The 11,787-nt window shown below is 41.2% G+C and overlaps 1 protein-coding gene across 1 annotated transcript; it reads right to left on the bottom strand.

Moving 5' to 3' along the window:
- Nucleotides 1–2,432: 2,432 nt before the first annotated feature.
- NPVF (neuropeptide VF precursor) lies at nt 2,433–6,730 on the bottom strand. Its single transcript, XM_029956263.1, has 3 exons — nt 6,593–6,730; nt 4,536–4,939; nt 2,433–2,675 (listed from the first exon to the last, which is right to left on the bottom strand). The coding sequence occupies exons 1-3, from the start codon at nt 6,728–6,730 to the stop codon at nt 2,624–2,626; spliced, it is 594 nt and encodes a 197-aa protein (XP_029812123.1). The 3' UTR covers nt 2,433–2,623.
- Nucleotides 6,731–11,787: the final 5,057 nt, after the last annotated feature.

Below are 11,787 nucleotides of genomic sequence, written 5' to 3'. Positions count from 1 at the left end.
CCAGACAGGCTACATAATTTGAGCAGCCTGGTGCAAAATAAAAATAGAGGCCCCTTGTTTAAAATTATTATGAATTTCAAGTAGGCAACAACAGAGCATTTAACCAAGTGAGGGCCCTGTGTGACTGCATGTTGTATACCCATGAGGCTACCCTGGGGTGAGGAACAGAGATCAGAAGAGGAAAGGAACTTACTAATGTCCACGTGGGAGAAGAGACTTGTCTAATTGAGACTTTTTTAGTGAAATGCTCTGCAAAGTGATCCCTTTCTCAAGACCCCACAAATCCTTAGCAAAGTTGCACACTCCCTTATGTGACTGGTTTCTTGTGGAAGCTGGCAAAGGGGCTGGTGAGACGGAGTAAGCCAAGTAGGTAGGGGGACAGCTGATGGCTGGTTATTTGCCTAACACTTTTTTTATATTTCAAGGGTTTAGGTGAAGAACCCATGTTATAGTACAAGAGATTTCCCTATGTTATATAGTATCAAGGGATCAAATGGCCTTTTGTTTATTTCCTTATTAGTGTATCAGGATGTTGCACATATTTTCTCTGTTGCTCGGAATTAGTAACTAGGGACCAAACTTGGATGTATGTACAAAGGTGTTGCAAAATACCTAACATTGTAATGAAAAATGTGGATGGGGGACCAGATGCCCCTTAAGGGCTTACAAAGAGGTGGGTGGTGGAGCCATACCAGCCCCTGCATTGGCCCATGCCCCGCCCAGCTATGTATGAAAGGTTAGTCCGAAGGAGGCCTGCTGCTCCTCATCCTGAAGCCAAGGAAGAGAGGCTCCCGGAAAATTCCTTTATAGAGAGCAAGGTCACGAAGCGGACATTGGCAGTTTACTTCTGACTGGCTGTTTGCTTAGCAGTAGACTTACTGATGGGCCCCTGCCCCTCTTAAGCAGGGCAAAGAGGGTTGGGGACAAAGAGGGGCAGCAGTGGAACAGTCGAGGGCCAGTAGGCAGTCCAGCCCTTGGCCTTCGAGGATGGCGGCATTTTCTGTGGGTCCAGTGGACACTGGGAGGGTGGCTGGCTCCAGCCCTTCTGGCAGTAAGAAGCTGTGGGGAGTGCAGGTGAGATAACAGTAGTTGGAAGAGATCAAGTAGCATCCAGGACTCCAAGGTCAGTGACCTGGGCAGGTGAAGGTCCCTGCAGGGCTTCCTGAAGAACTCACTTGTAGAAGCAGTAACGTATAGAGAGGGCAGAATGGCTTCTCTTGATGTCCTACCCCCATCCCTCCTTTGCCCATCCAGACACCCTAGACAGAAGACAGGAGAGGAGATTGTTTTTCAGAGGGCTACCATTTTGCCTCTTACCACCTTACCTCTGAGATGAGGAAGGGGAGGAGGAGAGGAAGAGCAAAGAGATGCCCATTTCCTGCTTCAACCCAGCCAGCAGTGGGGGAAGGGAAACTTTGCTTTGGGTATGAGTTTGCTACCTTCAACTGGACTGAGTTTTTTTTTTTTCTCTTAATTCCAGTTATTTAACAGACAGTATAATATTAGTTTCAGGTAGACAGTTAAGTGATTCAACACTTCCATGCAACACTCGGCGCTCCTCACAAGTGCCCTCCTTAATCCCCTTCACCTATTTCACTCAACCCCTCCCCCACCTCCCTTCTTGTAACTATTGGTTCATTCTCTATAGTTAAGAGCCTGTTTCTTGTGGATTTGACTGAGTTTTTTAATATCAGGAAGTGACCAAGGAAGTTATAGACTCTGTCCAGGGTATCATTAAAGGATCACTACCCAGCAGGGAAAGGAGATTCAAATCAGCCCAGCTGGGGGCAGCATAGGAGAAAAATAATACTATTTCTTATTTGCACCCAATGGATTTGAGACTATTCAATAAACCAGCTATATCTGATTAAGGGCTTCATGTTCTATGACTAAAGTCAAATAATTGTGCATTTGTATGTGGTGTACTGTGTTTATAAGCTGTTAGTTTAGGAGTGACCAGATTTTTTCTGCAAATAAAAAACTTGAAATCTTAAATGAGGAGAAAAGAAACACACCAGAAGGCAAATTTCCAGATACAGATAGAGAGACACTTAAAGAGCTATTTAATAATTGCCTTTTTCATTTTAATCTCTCTTTTTAGAAAAATTTTAACTTGTTATAGAGTCACTAACAGTTGATGCAGTAGAAGAAAGGGGTGTATAAAAATGTATCTGTAAGTGATTTGTTATTCTAGTTCATCTGTCAACCGTGTTACTCTCTTAAATTATTTAAATTTCACAGTACTATTTGTCTGGTTACTCTTCTGTTTAATTTTTTACTTCTTTGTGGCTGTGTTCATGATATTTACGTAAGAGAGTGGTGTGGCTTCAGGCCCCCCCCCCCCGGCCCTCCCCTCTTTTCCCATTATCAGAGGCTTCTTAAGTGTTTGCAATGCTCTTTTTATTTACACAAAAATTACTTCATCTTTACATTACAGTATTCTTTAAAACATTTTAAATAACTTTTAAGATACTAGCTTTAGTGACAAGGAAACATTGTTGTCAGCGATAACCCATCAAAAGAGTACCATGACTCCTCATTCATTGTTGTCTTCGCTGTAGAGTTGTTTGCAGATTACAGCCACAGCTTTACATCATCTTTAGGGACAAGCTCTCCAGATTTCTTATTTTTCTTGTTTCAGTTCTGAATCATCTATTTTCTTGAATGCCAGTCTCCTAAAATGTAAGCAGGACAACATGTTCTCATCCATCATAACAGTAGCATAAGTGCATATAAAAATACAAGCCATGATCCTAATTGCTTAATTATACTTGAGTTGAAGTGCATTGCACTTCAAATGAGTGACATGGTGATGAGATCCTGAGTTCGTGTTGGGGTGCTCAGACTTACCAACTTACCCTGGACTCACTTCTCTCCCTCCTCACTGCTCCTCTCCCAACATCTGGTTATTTGCCAAATTCTACCCCCGAACGAGATCTCACAACCTCAGCAGAAACTTCAGTAGTTCTCCTTTCCTTTTCTAATGTTTACTTATTTTTGAGAGAGAGAGCAAGCATAAGCAGGGCAGGGGCAGAGAGAGAGGGAGACACAGAATGGGAAGCAGACTCCAAGCTCTGAGCTGTCAGCACAGAGCCCAACAAGGGGCTGGAACTCAGGAACTGCGTGATCATGACCTGAGCCGAAGTTGGAACTGACTGAGCCACCCAGGCGCCCCGTCCTTTTCTTGATGAATAACATCCAAAGTCCTTTACTTGGTGCTGAGTCTGCGCTGTCTGCTCTTACCTCAACTTTGTCGTCTTCTTTCCTCTCCTCTTTGCACCCCTGCCTCTCTCGCCAAACTGAACCTTAGCTGAGCTGGGCTCACCCTTGCTTTAGTACCATTGTTCACACTTCTCTCTTGGCCAGAAAGTATCTTCTATTTTCCTGACTGTCTCTGAATGTTCAAAACAGAACCTTCTTTCAAAGTCTAACTGATGAAACTTCCCAGATTGCAACATGTAAAAATACTCTTTTTCCCCCGTGGGCACTGTCCATGTGCCATGCAATGGACAAAAAGCATGGGATTTATGGACCCAAAATTCTAGTAAAGGAGAATGGACCCTAAAAATATGTCAGATGGGAATAAGAACCATGTAAAAAATAAACTAGGAATGTTCTGAAAAGGTCTCACTTATGAGGTGTCATGGCTTGCTGCTTGACTTTCTATAGGCCTTGAAGTGTCATGTTCTACTCTATATACATTTTTTGTTGTTGTTTTTATATATACTCTCTACTAGAAAATGAGAGGGATCCCTGGCTGGCTCAGTTGGCTGCATGTGTGACTTTGGCTCAGGTCACAATCTCCCGGTTTGTGGGGTCAAGCAGGGCCCTGGGCTGACAGCTTGGAGCTTGGAGGCTGCTTCAGATTCTGTGTCTCCCTCTCTCTCTGCCCCTCCCAACTCATGCTCTGTCTCTCTCAAAAATAAATAAACATTAAAAACATTAACAAAAAAGAAAATAAGAGGTTGCTTTCCTACTAATTTTATGACTCTTGTTTTTTGATTTGTACATAGTAGATACTTAATGAAAATACTTACTAATACAAACAATGATAGGAATAGAACTCATTTATAAAATGAGATCCAGAAAAAAGAAAAAAAATTGATTTAAAGTTGAGGAAGAAAACCTTCTGTTTTTGAGACCTGGTGTATTGAAATGGCATCCTCTGTGCTTGTAGGCAATTCCCTCATATGGGCCCTTTTACGTTAAAGAGATCAGATGTTGGACAGTATGTCATCGGCTTAAATCCCCAAGGCTGTCATTGAATTTCCCTACTCAGTGTGTGGCTATCGAGTGATAAGATTGATGCCCGCGAGTGGCTCAGGGAGAACCACCTCAGGACCCCTGTGGGCATGTTTATATCCGACCCGTCCATAGTTCTCAGTTCACGTATTCATTTCCCTGTCTCTTTACTTTCTCCCTTCTAAGAAACCTAACTTTCTCAGAAACTTTTGAAAAGAGGTCATCCTTTTTAATGTTTCTGGACCAGCTGTCTATAACGGCCCATGCATTCTAACTGGTTTTCAGGTATTTACCATGAGTGTTTTTGATCAGGATGCTGGATTTCTCGGGGCTGGCAGTTCATAGAGTAAAGTAACTCGTTGGCAGATGGGGAAAGCATGGATTGTTGGAGCAAATCACTCTGCGTCTTGGCAATGCTTTTGGCTGTTGTTCTCCCAAACCTTTGGGGCAGATTAGGAACATGTCCTGAGATACTTTCCTTTATTCTTCTTCCAAATCTCAGAGGCAGGTTGGCCGTTGCCCCGGTGCTTCTTTCTTCCTCCATGGTCCTCCCAAATCTCAATGGCAAATTGGCGGCGGAGTGTGGCATTTTGTTGACGGTGGGTGCACTCATCTTAATGATGGTTTTTGGACCCCAGTCTTGTAGTTCTTCAAAACTGAGACTCCTTTCCTTTTCTCCCTTAGGGTCTCCTTTAGGCTATGATTAGAAATGAGTATTAAAATAAGTTATTATTATCGGTAGCAGGTATAAACCCCAAACTGACTTACATCCAGACTTTGATTTGCAGAAGTGTTAAAGCTATAAACAAAGTTTCTGTTTTCATGTGCAAAATTTTTAAATAAAGGATTCGCATTAGGCTTCTTAAAGCAATCAAGTTTCTCTGTCCCTTGACTATTGTAAGACCACCATAAAATATTAATAAAAAACATATAGTGAATACAGCAATGTATTCGAGCAGCAGGAACATAATAAAGTATTGAAATGAGGCAACGGTTTATTTTCCTTGTTATTCTCCTTCAGTTTTTGATTCATGCTGTTTATGAGGTATTTCATATATTTTTATATTTTGAGTTTAGAGAAGCCTTCTACTGCACCTTCATGTCTCTTGCGTCTCCTCTTTTTAAATGCCAACGTGGTGGATGCATGAAACGAGGGGCAGATACATGAAGCCTGCTAGCCAGGTTTTGGGGAACAGTTGGAGGAAGCTCCATTGAATTGCTTTCTTACCTGCTCATATTCCGAGCTCCACTCTAAAAGCATTGCTCAAGAAACTGCTTGCATTTTTATTAGTATATAAACTACATTTTTATTAAAGCAGTGGTTGGTTTGCGGGTTACTGCACCACTAATACACCAACTTTAAAGGAACCGCTTAAGGGGTGCCTGGGTGGCTCAGTCACAATCTCACCATTTGTGAGTTCGAGCCCTGTGGTGGTCTCAGTGCTGACAGCTCAGAGCCTGGAGCCTGTTTCAGTTTCTGTATTTCCTTTTTTCTCTCCTCTCCCCCATTTGCACTCTGTCTCTCTCTCCAAACTAAATAAACATTAAAAAATTTTTTAAAGGAACCACTTAAAATACAACAAATATTTAATTAGATTTAGCTTTCTCATGAAAATTTGTCCCTAAGAAGATTAAAAAATTTTTTTTTAATGTTTACTTAGTTATGAGAGAGGGGGTGGGAGGGGCCAAGAAGGAGGGAGACACTGAATCCGAAGCAGGCTCCAGGCTCTGCGAGGTCAGGACAGAGCCCGGGGTGAACTCAGAAGCCATGAGATCATGACCTGTCTGAGCCACCCAGGTGCCCCGCTAAGATTTTTAAACGATTATTTTTCTGATTGTAAAAAGTAATATGTACTCATTTCAGCAAATTTGGAAAATATATAAAAGCATACAGAAGAAAATAAAAATAACTTGCAATTCCACCATCTAGGGATAACTATTTTACTTAGATGTAGATTTACCATAAACTTACCAGTTCATCATTGCTAAGTAGAAAATATAACCCTTATATTTTTGTTTGTTTTGTTTGTAGTTGAAGCCCATCCATATGTTCTGTGTATCCAGATCTTGTATCAGCAATTATTTATTACAACCCTGTACTTCTGAGTCCATTGAAAATTACTAATGCACCTTATACTTGTTATATAAATTGTATATAAATTTCACTCGGGAGGTCAGGCTGTTTGTTAAAAATTACAAACTGTATCAGTCCACTGTCATGGAAAGGCTTCAGTTAGACAAACAATAAAGCACAAACTTATTCCTTACTCTTTACAAAATACAAAAAAGCATTAGATTTAGGACATATATATAGTTAATGCTAGTCATGTTGGATAGTTAAAAGACTTACCTCAGAATATTCATCATAATTTTCCTTGCTGTGAAAACTGGACATCGTTAATTCATCTGTACAAAAGATGCTTGATGTTAACAAGCTTGAAGTGGCTAAAGTCAATAAAATAAAGCATTTTGATGAAATAACTTTCATTTTGTTCAGACTCTAGAATTAAGTTTCTGTGTGCAACCTGATGTCTACAAGATGTGGAATCGTGGTCTTTTTATACTGTCTAAAAACAAAGGAAAGATGGATTTATCAGTGAAACCAATCCCACATGTTTTAAGTCCTAATATTAATTAGAGTGTTTAACTGAACTATGTATTTAAGGAATGTGGGTAATTCATTCTGGAAAGACAGCTATGTTCCTGTTTACAAATTCATTAACTTTGAAAATAATTTTCCTCATTATGAAGGAGTTTCTAATTAGGTAAATTTGGGGCCATGGTAATTAAGATTCCAAAGAAACGGAATGCTTCATTTCTTTGAGCTCAAATGAAAAATATTTTGGTGTTTGCGTCAATTCTTCAGAAGGAAAAAAAATAATATTCAGTACATGCTAGCTATGTTAAACAAAATTTGTTTTTACCCTCACAAAAGAATGAGGCATAGTAATTTCAAAATGTCAAAGAAAATTAAGAATGTAAAAAGCATCTAAGTCACATAACATCCAAATAAAATGCCATTAATTAACTTTTTGTAAACTGCTGTTTGGTTATGAAAAAGCTTCAGGAGTAAATGTCAGCTGCGACGTGAAAGGTGGGCGTCAGACCACGTGCAGGCGTTTTGACAAACTGGCTGTCTCCGGAGAAGCTGGGGGAAAGTTCCATGCCTTTTGTATTTGCCCTGTGGGCCTTATTTGGCAAAACCATATAAATCACTGGGATTTTATTTCTATGCTGCTGCTCCATCCTACTTACCTTCTCAAAGCCCTTAAGAACCCTAGCAGTGGTTTGGTAAGTCACAGGCATGCTAATTTTGTTGGTCCCCTGGCCCATATTATTTAGGTAATCTCACATTGCCACAGGCATACTGACATCATGGCATAAGAGAAGAATTTATAGAAATAAGCTGCTATTTACTGAAATGCCAAAGTGAGTCTCTTTTGGAACATTTGACTGGTATTCTTAAAGACCTGTCTTATCAGGAGACTACCTAGATTCTAGAGAAATCATTACTTGTTCCTATCTGCCCATTCAACCCTCTCAAAGAAAAAAGACCTCATAGTGATTGATTTTAGCTACTTCTAGATACAGACACCTAGAGGTGAATACACAGAAGAGCAAATGATAAAAATCACATCTTTTTGTGTCACAGTTTGTACCATCTGGAGCCTCTTCCAGAACCTACCATGATTTGAGGTTTGTGATGGGCAGAAGTGAAGACCTTTTTCTATATTATATATCTCCAGGATGAATTAGGGAAACAACAATGGGCAAACTCTCCAGTACCCCAAGGTCACACTTGCCTGCAGCCACTCTTAAAGGCAGCTGACATCATTGGTCTCATTTGTTTTAGTCTGTGCTAGCCAAGAAGCCCCACAGTAGGAGGCAATTAATTCAATTCATAGTCTAAGGTTAATTTTGTAACACTGTTATTGGATTATTTGGGTTTAATTTCCCTGAGGATTTAATGCATTTCTCTTTCAAATTGTTCCTTTGCAAACTGCTGATGAACTTCCTTTTTTTGTGGTCAGTAGATCCAAACTTTTGAGAAATGGGTGAAGCAAGGAGCAAGTTATGTTGGCTGAGTTCACACCCTGGAAAAAGTGGAAAGAATCAGCCTGGGCCTCTTTCAAAGTATATTCTGTTAATCTGGTTGTTGGAAATGTTAGCAGTGCATCCGTTTTCAGTACTACTACTTGAGATTTTGACACATCTATTAGAGTTTTTCTGATTGCAGTCAGCATCTAGAGTAGCCAATATGACTAATTACTCCCCTGCTTCCACAAGGTTCATACTTCCAAGTTTGGAGTGTAATTAGAGTTATCTTACTAATATAGGGCTTGGCAGTTTTCAACCATACTTTCAGTTAGCTTTGAAAATGTTGCTATAAAACAACAGGACCTGACATACACAGTACGACATCACCATAAATCTTTAATGGAATGTGCCGCCACATACATAGTGTATTTGGGGATTCTTGCTGAGACAGATGAGCATTAAAAAAAATGAAAAAAAAAATCTATCCCCCAGACGTGGGGCATTTACATACATACTTCACTGACTAAGGCTTTAAAGACCTGACGGCTATTCACTTCTAAGCTTCTCTTTCCAACCTGGACACTTCTGAGCTTTAGACCCCCCAGATCCTTGGCTCCCGGACCAAACGGTTGGGATAGGGATGCCGCACAGGCATTTCCAGTGCTGTATGTCCAAACTGGAATTTATCTTTTTCGTACTGGTCTCTCCTCCTAGGTTTCCCATTTCAATGAAGAGTCTTCTTTCTGTCAGGGTCCAATCAGGGGATGGAAAATACATAGTAATTTGAGCAGTAATTTGGTTAATATAAAGAATTATTAATTAAAATGGGATTAACTATAAAAGGGTAAAGAATACACTAGAGCCAAGGCAGAGTATTCCAGGAAAGCGCAGGTTGATTGGGATTCAGACCATATTGGAGAAAGTATGTCTGGCAGAGAAGTTTGCTGGGTCACCCCAGGCCAGAGCCTGTCTCCAGTCACAAGTGGGAGGTACTCTTCCGGGCAGTAGGTGGGCCAAGCTGGGCAACTTCCGGGATATCTCTGAGACTCCCTGGGAATTAGCTCCGTGGGATGAGTGCCACCAGATGTCCCGAACATGCACCACTGGCAGCCATGTGTAGGAACAAAAAGAAGCAAATGGAAATTCATTTGAGCCAGAAAGAGAAACCCCTTCATCCCGTAGTACCTTCCTAACGCCTTTTACCGACAAAGCTTACAGTTGTTATAGCCACAAAAGATAAACGCTTACTGGGTCAGTTCTCTTATCTCAGAGCATGAAACGAGGATTGGATTTGGCGCCGAGAGGCAATAAATAGACAACTGGTTCAGTCATCTGCCCACTGGACCACTCTGTGAGCTCCATGACTCTTGCCACCCTCATCCTATCTACAGTTAGCGAACAACTGTTTCTAGTTTTGAGCTATTACACTCAGTAATAATAGAGAGTATTTTCTTGAGCACTTGCCACATGCCAAGAACTGTGCTAAGTACTTTAGGAATTAACTTGCTTATCTTTCATAATCACCTCATAAGCAGTTACCATTATCATTACTCCTACTTTTCAGAAAGGAGGACTAAACGCAGAAGGGTGGAGCAACTTTATAAATGGCAGGACCAGGATTTGAACCCAAGCATTCAAACACGTTCTCACTCTGCCTGTCCACCCAGTCAGGCCTGGTCTCTTCTAGCTTCTAATTAATCTGTTCACGTCTCTCCATCCCATTGCCATTACTCACTTCACCATTTTCTCTTGCCTAGACCTTTTTCTTGGTCCTGTCCAAGTCATCCTCCACAGAGTAATCACAAACATTTTTACAAAACAGAATATATTTATGATTTCTTTTTTAAAAACTTTTCAGTGGTTTGCCATTTTTCTTGGAATCACTTAGAAAGCCCACTGTTCATTACTAGTAGTCCTTTTACTTCTGCATTATCTCTCTCTCCACTCCCTACCACCTCTGTGCTTTATGATAAACTTCTTTTTTTTTTTAAGTTTATTTGTTTTGAGAGAGGTAGAGAGAGCACAAGTGGGGTAGGGGTGAAGAGGGAGAGGTGGAGAGAGAATTCCAAGCAGGCTCCATGCTGCCAGTGCAGAGCCTAATGCAGGGCTTGAACTCACAAATTGTGAAATCACGACCAGAGCCAAGATCAAGAATTGGGCGCTTAACCTACTGAGCCACCCAGGGGCCTCTATGATAAACTTCTTTTATTCTTCCAAATGGATGCAATTTCTCTTGTCTCCAGGCCTCTTGCTTATGATTTTCCTGTGCATGGAATATTCGTCCATTCCCCTCTTTCCTTCTTACACCTCCGCATAATTGGGTCTCAGCTGAGACATCACATGTGAGAAGCCTCTCCTGACTTCCAGCTCCAATAAAACACTCTTTGTTCTCCAGTTGTGGCCTTTTCACTCCGACTTGTCCTGTACTGTACCTTGGCCTCCCTCCCCCTGTACTGCTCTGGAAACTACGTGAGGGCAGAGCCTTGTTTTTGCAGATCACAGTGCTCTTTCCACTGTTCTGTTTCACAGATGCTCAGAGCATTTGATTTCTAAATGAATGAATACATGTTTCATTGGTATTAGGAATAGGAGTTAAAACTGAGGTGCTTGTTAATTGTTTTCCCCAGTTTTGGCTGCTTACCAGAGTTTCCTCTTTACTGTGACTTGTACATTATCAGAGCTTAAGTTTGTTGGCTTATACCGAAATCTTAACATCTTAACATTCTTCCAGTGAGGTTCACGTGTAAGGCTTTCCCAGGCTGAGACCCATACATGGACAGTCAGGCATAGGTAGGTTGAATGCAAGCATGTTTTATCCTGTTACAGTGCAGAATGAACTTGAAAAAGTTCAATATATTCTGACGGCTCTTGCTGTGTTAATGGGTCCAAACAGCAGGAAGGCTGTGAAAAGGGGCTACACAGCCCTAAGGAGGGCTTCCTGACCATGCTTCAGGGTCTGCCCTTAGGGGGACTTTATAGGCTCCACTGGCTGAGGGCAGAAAAGGGTTCTTTGATTACTTGTCACTTTTCCATGCCCAATAGATGTCCCTGACCTCTGACAGGCAGTTAGAGTAGGGGACAAATCATTTCTACCAATCAGGAACTGAATGAGTTTAGGACTTGTAGGTTCTGGTTTATCTGCACCTCTAGGAAAATATTTAAAATAAGGGGTTGTGGGGCACCTGGGTGGCTCAGTCGGTTAAGCCTCTGACTTTGGCTCAGGTCAGATCTCACGTTTGTGGGTTCGAGCCCTGTGTCAGGCTCTGTCCTGACAGCTAGCTCAGAGCCTGGAGCCTGCTTCCGGTTCTGTGTCTCCTTCTCTCTCTGCCCCTCCCCCTCTCATGCTCTGTCTCTCTCTGTATCAAAAATAAATAAAACATTTAAAATAAAATAAAATAAGGGGTTGTTTTTGTGCCATGGGCTGTAAGCTTTTATTTAAATTTTTAAATTTTTATGCAGAATAGCTACCTTCCTTCACATATTGATCCTTGCCCTCTGAGACTATGG

This window comes from Suricata suricatta, chromosome 2 (genome assembly GCF_006229205.1).
Source record: "Suricata suricatta isolate VVHF042 chromosome 2, meerkat_22Aug2017_6uvM2_HiC, whole genome shotgun sequence".
NCBI lineage: Eukaryota > Metazoa > Chordata > Mammalia > Carnivora > Herpestidae > Suricata > Suricata suricatta.
Note: the sequence above shows the minus strand (reverse complement) of the source record. Positions and strands in the feature narration are given on the sequence as shown.

Coding starts and splice junctions, on each gene's coding strand:
- NPVF (XM_029956263.1), bottom strand. CDS start 6,730: ATGAAAGTTATTTCATCAAAATGCTTTATTTTATTGACTTTAGCCACT. Junction 4,940..6,592: donor ATTATGATGAATATTCTGAG/GTAAGTCTTTTA, acceptor TTCTAATCATAG/CCTAAAGGAGACCCTAAGGG. Junction 2,676..4,535: donor CCTGATCAAAAACACTCATG/GTAAATACCTGA, acceptor CTTACATTTTAG/GAGACTGGCATTCAAGAAAA.